The sequence below is a fragment of the Periplaneta americana genome, chromosome 11, assembly GCF_040183065.1.
Source record: "Periplaneta americana isolate PAMFEO1 chromosome 11, P.americana_PAMFEO1_priV1, whole genome shotgun sequence".
NCBI lineage: Eukaryota > Metazoa > Arthropoda > Insecta > Blattodea > Blattidae > Periplaneta > Periplaneta americana.
The window spans coordinates 164,300,022-164,316,027 of NC_091127.1; the positions used below are offsets into that span (position 1 = coordinate 164,300,022).

At 34.5% G+C, this 16,006-nt stretch overlaps 1 protein-coding gene across 1 annotated transcript; it reads right to left on the reverse strand.

The window, feature by feature from the left end:
* Positions 1–2,357: 2,357 nt before the first annotated feature.
* Positions 2,358–14,344, reverse strand: LOC138708654 (uncharacterized). The gene is made up of 2 exons (XM_069838741.1): positions 14,172–14,344; positions 2,358–4,679 (listed from the first exon to the last, which is right to left on the reverse strand). Exon 2 carries the CDS (start codon positions 4,664–4,666, stop codon positions 2,642–2,644), a length of 2,025 nt encoding a protein of 674 aa, XP_069694842.1. The 5' UTR covers positions 4,667–4,679; positions 14,172–14,344; the 3' UTR covers positions 2,358–2,641.
* Positions 14,345–16,006: the final 1,662 nt, after the last annotated feature.

Genomic DNA, 16,006 nt, shown 5'->3' on the forward strand with positions numbered 1-16,006 from the left:
GCACTGTTCAAAACATACAGAGGTGAGCCTGCCTGGAGAGAAATAAAAAATAGGTTGCAGCCGCCAAATTACTCTTCAAGGAACGACCACTCATATAAATTGAGGGAAAGAAGACAGAGGACTGACACTGGAAAGTTTTCTTTTCTCAATCGTACTATCAGGGACTGGAATGCTTTACCTGCAGACTTACTAAAGGCTTTACCAACAACCAAAAATGTATTTAAAAATAGACTTAAGGACTTTCCTAATAGACGGTAATTATATACAGTAATTAAAGGATGTAAATGATATTTTGTTATTGAAGTGTTGTATCAGTGAAGAATTATGTTGTGTCAGTGAAGTGTGTTGTGTCAGTGAAGTGTGTTGTGTAAGTGAAATGTGTTCCTGTCAGTGAAGTTTTATAGTTTATAGTGGCAATGCAAAGTATTTGAACAATGAAATGTTTTTGAAGTGTTAGTGAAATCAGTGAACTGTGTCGTAGTTCCAGTGCAGTGAGTGAGTTGACAGCGAAATGAGTGTAATGTTGAAAGGTAATAATTGTGCAGATATGAACATATCATACTCGTGGGTTTTAGTTCGAACTTAGGTTTAAGATACAAATTAGATTTATTTTAAATGTTATTTTAAGTGATCGTGCTTCATTTAATTTCGGACATTCCCTGTTGTTAAAATTATTATCATTATTATTATTATTATTATTATTATTATTATTATTATTATTATTATTATTATTATTATTGTTAGTAATAATTATTAGTATTATTATTAACTGTATTTTTAATTAATAAGTTTATTATTGTCATTATTGAGTGTAATTAGTTACCACTACCACCGGGTATATACCCCATTGCAGTGTGAATAAATACATACGTACATACATACATACATACATACATACATACATACATACATACATACATACATACATACATACATACATACATACATACATACATTCATACATGCATACATGTCTCTTTCCATATATTTATTTCCATAATACTCCTACAGTTACTCGTATAATACGCCTGATACTATTCCCAACCCACAATATTGAATCACATGAAATATCTAATTCACTTAAGTACACTACCAATTAAATGTGAATATATTCTACATATATACACACTGTTTGTCCTCTTGACTTTTCCATTCTTTGTAATTACATTATTTGGACATTAATTTTTAATTACAACTTCTACATTTGGAAGAACATCAGTTATATTAATTACAAACTTTAGCTAATATGAAGAGTACGGTTCCGGAAATGGGATGCCAAATGACAAAAGGATGGGAACCAGAGCTATAGCCGCGCAGATTTTCAGAGTGAATAGTTCATGTTGTATGTAGCAAAAGACTATGTTTTTTTTTTCTCTCTCAAATGTTTAACAACCTCTTATTCGGTAAGTATTGCGAGTAGGATCATGATTTTTGTCCATATTGATAGAAAAACTAATAAAGGATAATTTATCCCTCTGGCGTATTTCAATATTGTGGACGCTTTTCGTGTAAATTTAATTTTAAAAACCTCTAAATTCAAACCTCTTCAGACAGCGAGTTGATTAAAACACAACGCCAGAGAACAGCTCATTTAGCGAGACACACCGAGTTACCGAGTTCGTTGACTTCTTACATCTGTATCACAGGAAGAGTGTGTTAGCGGCGATGTTTCCGGACTGCTAAAACTTCAAACTTTATTTTCTAATTAACCGCGCATTTAATCAAAAAACGTAATATAGGTTTTCAATTAATTTCCTGAAGCAAGTAAAGCGATAGATTTGGAAGTAAATCCCGAAAAGACGAAGTATATGAATATGTCTCGTGACCAGAATATTATAAGATATGCAAAATAACAAATTAGAGATTTAGCTATCCTTCGAAGAGGTTGAAAAATTCAAATATCTTGCAGCAACAGTAACAAATATAAATGACACTCGGGAGGAAATTAAATGCAGAATAAATATGGGAAATGCCTGTTATTATTAGGTTGAGAAGCTTTTGTCATCTAGTCTGCTGTCAAAAATTGTGAAAGTTAGAATTTATAAACCAGTTATATTACCGGTTGTTCTGTATGGTTGTGAAACTTGGACTCTCACTTTGAGAGAGGAACAGAGATTAAGGGTGTTTAAGAATAAGGTTCTTAGGAAAATATTGGGGATAAAAGGGATGAAGTTACAGGAGAATGGAGAAATTTACACAACGCAGAACTGCACGCATTGTATTCTTCACCTGACGTAATTAAAAACATTAATTCCAGACGTTTGAGATGGGCTGGGCATGTAGCACATATTGGCGAATTCAGAAATACATATAGAGTGTTAGTTGGGAGACCGGAGGGAAATGTACCTTTGGGGAGACCGAGACGTAGATGGGAGGGTAATATTAAAATGGATTTGAGGGAAGTGGGATATGATTATAGAGACTGGATTAATCTTGCACAGAATAGGGACCGATGGCAGGCTTATGTGAGGGCGGCAATGAAACTTCGGGTTCATTACAAGCCATTTGTAAGTAAGTAAGTAAATGTCAATATATTATTAAATATTTATCACTACATAGATATCTTAAATGTATATGTTACAAATTTTCTCAGTTTACATCATATCCTTCGCTTTCCATTTTAAAAAATCTATCCAGTTATTCATTTCTTTGCAATGTCAGCAGCGATCGGAGACTTTCTCCCACAACACTTCAGTAAGTAATGCTTGAAGTAACTTCTGTAACATTTACTGGAGCAACACAGTGCTACTGGGTTAAAACAAGAATTAAATATCAGTAAGTATGTGGATATTGCGTACATGTAATACATCTCAATGGGATAGGCAAATTCTGCTCTTACAATGCAAGTTATCAAAATGTGATATGGGAGAAAACTAACAACAAACACCAGAGTAAAGCTCAACACAATTCTTGTTGTGCTCCTTCGCGAGTTTCCTTGGTTGTGAATTCTTCCGGACACTATATTGGTGCTTCTCATTAAATGGCGTGCCGTCAGACAATACATACAAGCTGTTACACCAAGGGGAAGGATACAGAACACCACAAGCTCAAACACGACCACCTTTTGGTAGTATTTCCAGCTTTCGTAGACAGAACACGTATCATCGGCGTGCATAGCTAACGTATATGGAATCGCAAACAATGAACATATTGTCCAGACTCCTAGGATGGTGGCTATCGTTACGATTCTTGTCATGGATTGACGTCTGTTGTGTAAAGGCCTCGATATTACTTGGTACCTCTGAATACTCATAACACATATCAAATATGCAGACACTCCTATACTAGAGTGCCGGAAAAACCCGAATATCTTGCAACAAACCTCACCGAGTTGCCAAGATTCTGACTCTGCATTGATGTAAGAAAGTATTGTGTTCATGGTTAATAATATTAAATCACTAACAGCCAAATTCATTATGTAAACGTTCGGAACAGTGTGCATTTCTGAATTGCATATTATCACAACTAGAACACCTACATTACCAACTGTGCCAAATATAAGTAAAAATATATATATTACAGGTTGAACATATGTAACAAAATTGTTGTATCTTGCATAATAATCTGCCGTGTTAACAAATGCTGGAATTACAGCCTTGTAGCCTTCCTCGAAAGTTATACTTTGATTTGTACACTGAGCCTTTCCCAGCACTCCCCACCACATTCCTGACACTTGTTCAGGACTCTCACATCTTACAACTTCTGTATCCTTTACTACTTTGATATTATGTTTCTGACACCATCTCCAAACTTCTAAGAGCCCACAGTCACATTCCAGTGGGTTTCCGTACAAGAATAAATCTGTTAACCTAGGCATGATTCTAAATATATTTTCATCTATGGTTTTCAGGTGGTTATTTCTCAGGTCCAGTACTTTAACTCTAGTTGCGTTTTCGAATGATTTGTGCGTTACACAACTTACGTTACAATCTGATATGTATAAGTTCTCCACTGTCAGTGTGTTAAGAAAGGAACTGTTACTTGGAATCTGCAGTTCTTCGTTTCCATTTAAATACAAATAATTCAGCTTAGTCAAGTGTACAAACACATCTGGATGAAGAGTTGATAATCTATTGTGTGATAGCCAAAGCATATTCAAACTCGTCAACCCAATAAAGACATCACTTTTCAAGCTGTATAACAAATTATGCTCCAAATCTAGCAATGCTAATGATACCAAACCTTCAAATATTCCGATCTCCAAATTCTCAATTCTGTTGTTCTTTAGCTGTAGACCTTTCATGTGAGTCAAATCTTTAAATGTACCAACTTTTAATTCCTTTAAGAAGTTGTGCTGCAGATTAAGTTGGCGAAGCGATGACAGACCTTTGAATGCATCTGTATCTATGTACGAGATATTGCAATAATTTAGCTTCAAATATTGAATTTGGAAAATATTTTTGGAGACAAATACTTCCTTACCAAGTTCGTTTAAGTTATTGTGGTCAAGGTTAAATATAATATACATTCGTCTATGATATACGTGAGGTAATTCTTTTAAAGCAGCATGTGAGCAATCCAGTACAGCTTGCTCTGGATCACACCAACATCCATGAGGACATAACGATGACGAGTGAATAGCCTGGATGAGCAACCAAATCCAGAATGTGAGGACCGGTATTAGTAGTGTTAAAGAGACTGAGATGATTCTTGGACGTGAAGACATGGTGGTGAGTGATCTGTTGAGTACAAAGAGTAACATCACTATTTTTATGGTTAAAAATAAGATCAAATTGTTAGAATATATATCTTTAATAATCAGGAAACTACACGTATTCTTTTCGTCTCTAATTGAGGTTTGTACATATTTTAAAAATAATTTAAAACTTTTTGCACATGTACGCTTATATCTTTTTGTTTTTTATAATATCGGGTATGTTTTTTCTTCAATTAAAATTATATAAAATTTATATTAATAAATAGTCACATACATATTTTTATTATAAAACCTCTAAATTATAAATTAAACTAATGGCTTGTGCAGCAAATTCTGCAAACTAAGTTCATTAGACGTTCAAATAAACATTTTTCAGATTTATTTTCAATGAAGAATACCAGACATTCGGAAAGTTATTTGCTTTCATAACAATGAAACATTCTCTCTCTTGAGCCAGTACTGAAGAGAACCACGCATATAAATATCTACACCACACCGCCATTAAATATACTGTATGTATAAGACCCAACCCCACTTGATTAATAATTATAAAAATAATTGATTTTTAATAATATTATTATCTTACGTAAGTTTTATAGCCCTCAGTAACATATACTATATATATGTATATGTATATGTATATATATATATATATATATATATATATATATATATATATATATACCTATATATACACAGCTGTACCCAGAAAATTACACACCACAGAATCGAACCTGTAAATTATTTTTAGTAAGTTGAGTTTTTAATAACTAATTTAATTTGAGCTCTAAATATGTCAGCATTCTTGCAGAACATGGCCTTCGTGTAATATTGTTTACTGTAATATGTGTTTTGTTTTATTCTGAAATGCAACACGGCCGACTTGATGCTCGCTTCGCTTCTTCTTTACAAAAAAGCGAAGGGAATATCAAGTCGGCCGTGAATGATATTAGCTAGTTCTCAAAACTGACGACAGATGGATTTTGGAAAATAGGAAAATTATGTTTGAAAATTGACATTTCACTAAAAACTACTATTTTTCCGAAAATCTTTGAGTTCCAAGCTTCAAAATGAGGGGTCATTTATTACAATCCGTCCAGCCGTTTTCCCGTAATTTCCATTACTGTTTCCTCAGTCCATTTTCTATTAAAAAGTGAAAATTGACTTTTCTTTCCAATTAGAAACTGTGCAATGTATGATCTTATCCAGAGTATCCATATAAACCTTTGCAATTTTAATGAGTTATAATTTATCTTTGGATTGTAGTATAAACACAGTCTAATATATTATACAATCACGGAGCTTGAGGTGATGAAAGTACTAGGAACAATAGACTATGTCGGTACTATTTTGCATTGTCTGTGATGAGGCGATAGTAGCGATCTTAGTGGTTATGGTTAGCAACTATCTATGGATGCATATTCTCTTTGTGACTGTTTGGTTTTTTTTATTTACCAGAGCTTCCTCAAATTGGAGGCTGCCAGGGCCGCCGACAGAACTTATGGGCCCCTATGCAATACTGTACTCGGACTCCCTTTGAAAAAAGTACCAATTACAAGTTACAAGTTATTCTAACAGTAATAATTATTTGCAAAATAAATAAAAGATAACCCCATACACAGATACGAACTTAAAAATATACACTTTTATTACGTTGAAAACGTTTAGCAAAACTTCACATTAGTACAATATATTATATTCATAAAACATTTCTAAACACCTGTAATTTCTAACTTGCAGTCCAACATCAACAAACAATTCTCCTTGACTTCACTGATGCAAAATCATAAATTATATCAACAAAATTTAAAGACCTAGCAAGATCGCTCTCCAGACTAAGGAGCCAAGGTTACTCAGTCGTTCTTGACACATTGTTTATCTGAATACATTTTTTTATTTCCTTCATTTTGCTGAAGGATCTGTCAGCATCAGCAACTGTCACAGGAATTGTATAGAATATTCTAATGGTTATAGAAATATTTGAAAATAAAGTATCCAGTTTTAATTCCCTCAGACTATTTAGGAGATTCATAGGTTTCAGTGGGATTGGCCCTAAATTAGAGGCATGAATTGATTTTAAATATTTCGGCTCATCACCGACCTCTTTGTTAATGTCTTCATAATATTTTTCACGCAGTCTAGCACCCATATTAATACCTTCCAATTTTTTCTGTCTCTCCTTGTGCTTCTTAGCTCCCGACTTATGCCTGTACTTGTCCATTGCGCAGTTAAACTGTAGTCGGTAACACTAATGAACAGAATTTACTAGACAAACGACAACGAAAAGACAAAAGTTTCGATATGAAACATACAATGTACTGAAAAGGAAACGTATCCTGCGACTTCGGTTTGGGAGAGTCCACTAGCATAATTGCGGTGGGCCAGCGCAGCGGTGGGTTGGTAGTTAAAAAGGACAAGCCAATAAATAATTGAACGTGTTCACTACAAGCGGTAGCTGTCAAATATTTGGGAATATTATTAGACACGAAACTTACATGGAATGTCCATATAACTCGCATTGTCACACTAACCTCTTCTATAATTCGAAAATTATACCCTTTGGTTAATAGACGTTCACAAATTGGATTGGACTGTTCAATGCTACTCTACACCTCGCTTGTACGACCTCTTTTAACTTATGCAGCGCCAGTGTGGGGGACTGCAAATAAGACTCACATGCATCGCCTACAAGTTCCCCAGAACAAGTTCCTGCATACTGCAACAAATGCCCCCTGGTTTGTGAGAAATCAACAACTGCATCAAGAATTGGGAATTCTTCCACTAGAACAGTACATCCATTCAATGTCAAAATCTTTCTTCAACAAACTTCCTGGTTTTCCTGGAGCTGTGACATATAACATTGGAGCAAGATCTTGTCAGCCATCTCGACTTAAAAGGAAACTCCCTCAAGACATCCTTCTTAGTGATACTGACGACTCTTCATAAATTTAACACAGAAAATCATCATATTTTTGTTCACATAATTCACAAAAATGTTCAATTAATTAATTTAAATTAATTAGAGGAGTCTTTTAGAGCCAACCTCAGCATGATATTCTGCATGTGATATTCCATAATTAACAGTGGTCTGTATAGCAAGTTTGCTGGTCGACCAATATTAAAAAAAAAAAAAAAAACTACAAGCGGCGGGAACATAGTTCAGGCAAATGCCGAGGACCTCAATTGTCGTGTCGCGTCGGTGAGCGTTAATGCGGAAAACCGATATTCTATTATACAGGGTGTTTCAAAAATAGAGGGCATTATTTCAGTTATGTATTCCCCATATGTAGACAGTACGAAAAGTTCATTACAACATGTGTTCGGAAATGCTTGGTTTCCGAGTTATGGCCTTCAAAACAGTAATATTCACCGGAACGTTTTTCTTCCCGCAGGTAGTTGTCTTTATAGAAGATGTTCAAAATGTCCACCTCCTGCTTGAATACAGGCCTCACATCGATGTATCATGGCCCTGCGAACACGATCCCAAATTCCAGAAGTATTGCATATTTCGTCACAACCTGCAATAATTCGATTCCGAAGCGATTCCATGTCAGGAACCGGAGACGAATACACCAATGATTTTAAATGGCCCCATAAGTAGAAATCGATAGGGTTGAAATCAGGTGAGCGTGGAGGCCAAGGAATTGGACCACCTCTACCTATCCATCGATCAGGGTACCTCTCCTGGTAGAAACGACGAGGCAGCACAGCAATGTCGTACGCCTTACCGTACATGAAGTGCACTTCTGTCAGCTCCTGATTTGAGTAGGCCTACATGTCGCACAGTACAGCGCCAAACACAACACTCAATGTACCCTTCGCCTCGGGATTAACTGTTAGAGTGTCCTCTGCTAATATCTTCTGTCACGGCACCTACCTGCGGGAAGAAAAACGTTCCGGTGAATATCGCTGTTTTGAGGGCCATAACTCGGAAAGCAAGGATTTCCGGACACATGTTGTAATGAACTTTTTGTATTGTCTACATATGGGGAATACATACCTGAAATTATGCCCTCTATTTTTGAAACACCCTGTATAGGCTAAAAATCAAATATTTACATATGAAGTGGTAATTTGTATTAAATCTACTATTGTTGAGTTAATATGTCAGATTTATGTAAGAAATGTTCTTACAAAATTTTATAATACTCGTATGTATCTACGAATAATTATTCATGATATTAAAAAGTAATGAGACTCACTTAATCTGACGGGCCCTTATTGCTTACGGGCCCCTTATGCACTCGCCCCCTTTGCCCCCCCCTTCTCGGCGGCCCTGGAGGCTGCCATTAGACAAAGCATACAAAACAATACAAGAACAAATAGATGATGTAAAGTTACGGTTTGTTTGTGGCGATCATCGTCGGACGCACATGGCCGGCGATTATAAACGCTGGCGATGATCGCCGAGAAGTGGTTTCTTTATTGACGCACATCGCTGTAGATTCTCATTTGTTTATTCCTTCATCTACTACATATGGTCAAGTAAATTAATGTAGGCCACGGACATAACCTAAAAATTATAATGAATAAATCCAAGATAATGAAGTTGCTATTTATTCTAGAAGAGGGAGATGACGATATCAAAATCTCGCATGCGTATTATAAAAGGAAGAAGCTACAGACTAATGAAATATTCAGGAATAGGTTTACAGAATTCTGTTTTAACACATTGATAATGAGACATCTTTATAAAAACGCTACAAAATTTAAGGAATATTTCACACTCTCACCTGACCAGTTTGATTATGTTTTGAGTTTAATTGAAAATGACAATGTTAAATTACCTACAAATTTTGTCAAGACCCCCGCAACTCCAGTTGAAAGATTGGCAATAACTCAGGTTATGAACATTATTATTATTATTATTATTATTATTATTATTATTATTATTATTATTATTATGATACTGTATTACATTACATGGTGTATAAACAATTAAAAAAAAATAGCTAAACTAGCGCTGAGGTAGTTCCCTTCCTAATCCGCTTATACACTTTACATGTACGAACATGTGATAGGTTAGGTTTGGTTCGTTTGGGCTTTGATTATGCCTTGTATATACGATCAACTACATCTCTACAAAAAAAAAAAAAAACACTATATTTCAGAATACCGCGTAAGTACTTAGGTAGGCCTAGTCACAGAAAACTTACAGAAGAGAGAATTTCCCCCTTACCCCACACTGAACGAAATTCTCTGGGGCTCGGGCGTGATAAAAATTTAATATGTAATGTAAGGGTTTATTGTTTAATTAGTTTATTAATTCATATGCTCATATTAAAAAGAGCATTATGTTGTGACACATATTCAATAATAATTTCGTCTTCAGACCGTGAAAAATTACAAAACGTCTTGATTTGTTTTGCAGCCAAAACGTACAGACGTGGTTAACGCGTACAGATTAGATATTCGATATTACAACATGACCTTGTCTAAATATCGATTATTGAACACGAATGCGGCGATGTGCGTCCTGAATTTGCTTCAGAAGCAACCTCCAGCGATCTGCGTCGCGTCCAACGAACAGCGCTGGCGATCTTCGCTGTAAAGAAACCGTGCGCATTCATTTCAACTGCTAGCAACTCCGGGGACAATCGCTAGCGATGTGCGTCCGGCGATGATCGCCGTAAACAAACTGTACCTTAAGATAACAGAGTAAGGAAAAAGTAAACAAGTACACAAACAAACAAACAATGGCAGTATACAGAATAAAAAAAAGTTACAAGTAAAGAAGCGATGAAAGCTAATAAGAATGGTCTCATCGAATGGTTTCTTCCGAGGTGGGACTGAAGCCGGATGGTCTATGGCGAATCCTCGGCATCAACCCCTTTGATTTGATTACCTGGTTGGGTTTTCCGAGGTTTTCCCAAACCAAAAGGCAAATGCCGGGTAATTTTCTGGCGAATCCTCGGACCTCATCTCATCATTGTAGAAAATTACTACATTGTAAAACTGTAAAAATTGTAAAATATTGTAAAAATTTGTAAAAATTGTAATTGTAATAGTGTACAATTTTGACTTGTTCCACATCTTAAAGCTTCATTGCTCATGTAAGATCTATGGAATACAATGAATGAATGAATGAATGAATGAATGAATGAATGAATGAGTGAATGAATGAGTGAGTGAGTGAGTGAGTGAGTGAGTGAGTGAGTGAGTGAGTGAGTGAGTGAGTGAGTGAGTGAGTGAGTGAGTGAGTGAGTGAGTGAGTGAGTGAGTGAGTGAGTGAGTGAGTGAGTGAGTGAGTGAGTGAGTGAGTGAGTGAATGAAAAATGATAATGGTACGTCAGTTTTTTCAGTACACTGAATTCGAGTCCATATAGGTGGTTCCGTAAAAGTTTGACTGACTCTCTAATTATGAGAAGGGGCAGTTCATTCAGAAACGATTTGTGCAGTCCTAGGGTCTTACAGAATTGAGAAGAGAAGTTAGGTATCGTTCCTCTTGCTCCAAACATCAATCCCGTAACACTGGTATAAACCTGAAATTGAGTTTAATGATCTCAGTGACTTTGGGAGAATTTGTGTTGCTACTCCTGAAATTCATTGTTGACTATTATGATCAATTGTTAGCTGTTAGTGATTAATTCGCAGTTTCTAGTTTCTGTAGTAATAACAAGAAAATGCAACTCTCAATTCGACAGCGTGTTTTTATTGTGAAAACTTATTGGGAGACAAATTCCTTGATTCAAACACGATGGGCATTTCGAAGAGAATTCGGTATGCGCAATGTTTCAACCATACCAACAATTTTATCGATGTGATGGCAAGAAAGCTGAAGACAATTGGCTCGCTCGTCAACGATAGTGGAAAACGGAGATCTGCAACGAGTCAAGATTATATTTATGATGTTCGAGGTCGTTTAGTAAGCTCAGTAAAAGGAATCGTTACGCCTATTGAGCCAGAGACAGCTAGCTCAACATGCCATACGTCTAACGATTCCATGGAACTTATAGCTAGCTTATTTCCACTCATTCCCCAGTGAATCGAAGCCAGTTCTGATGTGATAAGTAAGAAGCGGATTCCTATGTAATTAAATATTATTTTTGCGTGTGATAAAACACAATTAACAAAGTTAAAAATTCCGAACATGAAGTTTCAAGTTTAAAACCCGAATTTTATTTCACATAAAAACACATATTTTCACAAAACAAATTATGTAAATACATATTTTCAGGAAATCTATTATAAACACATAAATCTTGGAGTTTTTTTAATTAAAACATTTTTATACAAGAACTTTTAAATATTTTAAAACTAAATCAATTATATCACTCAGACGTACGTTATCTTTTTTAAGAATTCTTGGTTGTTTCGTGTTTCTAAGCGCTGTGTGGTGTATCCGTGATCCATTTTTGTAATAGTATCGCCTCAAGCTCTGAGAACTGCTAGGCAGCATATCAGTGTTATTATTAGAGAATAAATTAACATGGACAAGGAGGAGAGATCTTGTAACACATAATTAGGAATGTTTATTGTTGCTGAAGATGATTTCATTCCACGCTTTGTTTGTGAAACACAACAGATAAGAGCTCGGGTATAAATATTATTTAATTTAAACAAATCTCTCGCTCATGCCTATCAAGTAAGGCAATACATCTTGTTGTGATTCCCTGTTATCGGGCTTCGTCAATCGATATCCTTCAAGATATACTGAAAGATGGTTATTTAAAAAACGATTTGGCTTTCCTATTAGCAAATTTAAGCTTTTTGTGTGACACCATAAAAAAACTCGAAACATCCAAAATCCTGTTGTCTGGAACAGGGAGGTGCGTGCCGTGGAAATTAAACTAGACTCGCTACCAGGTTCAGAAGCACAATTACCAAGGGATAATTCCAGAAAGCGTTTGGGAAAAACAGTGGATATAAAAAAATGTGTAAAGTTGCTCAAGTATTGGAGGATGTGCCTGTAGGTGAAATTGACGGTGTTTGTGTTTGCGACATTCCTCTCTTTAAATATGCACGTCTGACGTCCTGTGATGCGGAAAGATCATTTTCACAATATAAGTCGTTGTTCAGAGATAATCGGCATGCATTTGTGATGGAGAATTTGGAGATGACCTTTGTTGTTCACTGCAATTCTCGGCCAACTACTAGCACTCAAGTGTGGTTTGTGAGTATCTAGTAACATTTGTTTTTCAAGCTATGTAAGGTATTTTTGTCATATTTAAAAACATATATATATATTTTTTATTTTAGCAAATATTTTCGTACTTTTTAGCACATCTAGTATACTAATAATAAATCTGTAGCCGAAATTTTTCTGGTAATTTTCGATTTTTCAAAAATAATTGGTCCTACCATATATAATTAACCACCCTGAAACCGAAAATCGCTTTTTTGAAATTTTTGTCTGTCTGTCTGTCTGTCTGTCTGTCTGTCTGTATGTATGTTTGTTACCTTTTCACGCGATAATGGCTGAACGGATGTCGATGAAAGTTGGAATATAAATTAAGTTCGTTGTAACTTAGATTTTAGGCTATATGGCATTCAAAATACATTATTTAAAAGGGGGGTTATAAGGGGGCCTGAATTAAATAAATCAAAATATCTCGCTTATTATTGATTTTTATGAGAAATATTACATAAGAAAAGTTTCTTTAAAAATAATTTGCGATAAGTTTTTGTTCCTTGAAAAACTTTGATAGGACTGATATTTAATGAGATAAATGCGTTTTAAAATTAAAATAACTGCCATCTAAGGCCGTGTAATGAATTAAAAAACAAATGACTTCGTCTATAAGGGGCCTTGGACAGCAACAATCGAAAGCTAGCCTACAGATAGCCTACAGAGAATGTTTCTGTGTTTATATGAAGTAATATCGGAAGCTAAATTAACCGACTTGTATAATTAATTATTATTTCACCATTGGAAATTGTAGTTTCTCTAGATGGACATAATGGTATACTGTTATTACAGTAACTTCTGATATAATATAATATAATAAGTAATATTATATAATATAATTTAAGTTATTTGAAGGGTTCAGAACCATAGTGGGCCAAGCGCCATTTACTGAATACGTAGAAAACAAGAGTTAAAATTAAGTTATTACCATAATTCAATGGAAACCTATAACAAGTAAAATAAAATATACACATTAAATCTACATGATATCAATCTTCATTAAACTATAGTTGCATGTAATAAAAATTAAGAAACATGTTAAAGGAATTGTCATTGCAAAAAATGAGTGTCTCTGGACCAAAATGATCGCATTTTAATTATTTGGATCCAATTTAAATTAAGTAACATATTAAACGATTTATCCTTCTATCAAACACGAATGGTCCCTGGATCAAATGTCCTATTTTAATTATGTAATTACTTTATATTTATTTCTAACGGGTGCAGCGGAGCGCACAGGTACGGCTAGTAAAAAATAAATATATTTAAATTTTTAGCACATAAAAATCCGCTCCCTAGTGATAATTGCTGGATGAGTAGTAGCGATGTTACTTGCAATTAAAACTAGGAGACCATTAGTTCATGTCAGTAAACTAAACCACTTACCAAAAAGAAAGTCAGATTTCCTTGATCGGCAATTTGTCCACCGAGGATCATCATGCGATGAGCTCAAGGAAATATGCGGGTCACAGTCCTCCAGTACTGCAGTCTGTGATCAACAGATGACAGTAGCCTCACGACCTGCCGTCCTTATCTCAGAACGCCCTGCATCCTGTTCCTGTTTTTAATTGGTTATTTTACGACGCTTTATCAACTGTTGTAGTTATCAGCGTCTGAGCAAGATGAAGGTGATAATGCTAGCGAGATGAGTCCAGGGTCCAGCGCCGAAAGTTACCCAGCATTTGCTCTTAATGGGTTGAGGAAAACCCCGGATAAAACCTCAACCAATTATAGTGAGGGTCACATAAGAACAGTTCCTAAACGGCAAATATTTCCGTCTTGTCAGTGTTGCCAACAAGATATCACCATAAATCAAGATTCTACGTACTGAATAACTTATTTACGACGATGCAACTTGCATTTGTGGGGAGGAATCTCAAGATGTCAAGCATGTATTATATGATTGTCCAGTCTTTTGCCGTGAAAGATAGACTACGAGCTTGAGTTGTTGCTAAACACTTTAAATTACACATTTACCAAACCGTTAACCAATATAGTTACCAACTCTAAATCATATAATTATTTCATGTCCTTCTTGAATAGAATATTCGTGAAACTGTAAAATATTAAATTATTCTGGGGGAAAAATCGTATTAGTTCTAATCAACTATTATGAAACTGTAAGTCTTCAATTTCGCATACTATTGTATTATTGGTTTTTATTTTTTTTATTTATTTATTTTCTAATTATGTATTTAATTTCCAATTTTGAGCCATTTCTTGTAATACCTCCTTATTGTCAATTGTTGTTAGTAAATAATGCATTTACTTCGTAAATTTCACGCCATCTCTTAATATAACTATTTATTGCTTTTAAAATAATATGTTTAATAACTATTTTATTTTTATTTATATATATATTTCTTCCTATAATCATTACAGGTTGCCATTGACAAAGAATACTGTGATACATTAAGTAGGCCTATAGAGAAAAATCTTGAGGCTTTATGAAACATATTCTGTTGTTACAGTGAAAAATAACAAATTGAAATAGATTGAAACACAAAATAATATACGAAATAACGTCAAGAAGATGTGAATTACAGTCATGGTCCCTTTGAATGATACCTGAAAATAGCTATTAATCCTTTGTTTGTTTTTTTTTTTAATAATGTGTTTAATCTGTAACTACAGTCAGTGTATTGTTATTAGTATCTCTTTGTTCTTACCTATTGCTTTAAAAGGAATGTTTTTAATTTGTAATCTTAAGTCATTTTTTCTACTATTCTTTTACTGTACTATTTATATTTGTTTTTAAATCTTTTGTATTGCCCCTACCATTATATATTGCCCTTCAAGAATTTCGTTATTCGTTAGTTGTAAGTCATTACTTGTGTTATATTTTAATAATTGTAATTGTTCCTGAATCACGTATGTAACTTGTAACTGTAAATCATTGTTTCATTGTTCATGAATTAAGTATTAATTTGAAAGTGAAAGTGAAACTTTGTTTTATTAATCTACTATTGATTATCTTTTTAAGATCGTGATTTACTCTGAAACGGTTAGACATTCTTGTATATCTTTTGCATTGATTATTCCTCAAACATCTCATTAATCTTTAACAGGATCCATTCTTTCACTAATGTGCATGCTTCTACATAATTCATGTGAATTGTAACTGTGACCACTATTTTATGTTATCACTTTACTATTGTTTATTGGTTATAAAATATATATTTTGATGCCAACTATAACCCTAATATACCTCAGGGTGAAAT

Excerpts from the sequence above, each read along its gene's own strand:
- LOC138708654 (XM_069838741.1), bottom strand. The coding sequence starts at position 4,666 with ATGTCTTCACGTCCAAGAATCATCTCAGTCTCTTTAACACTACTAATA.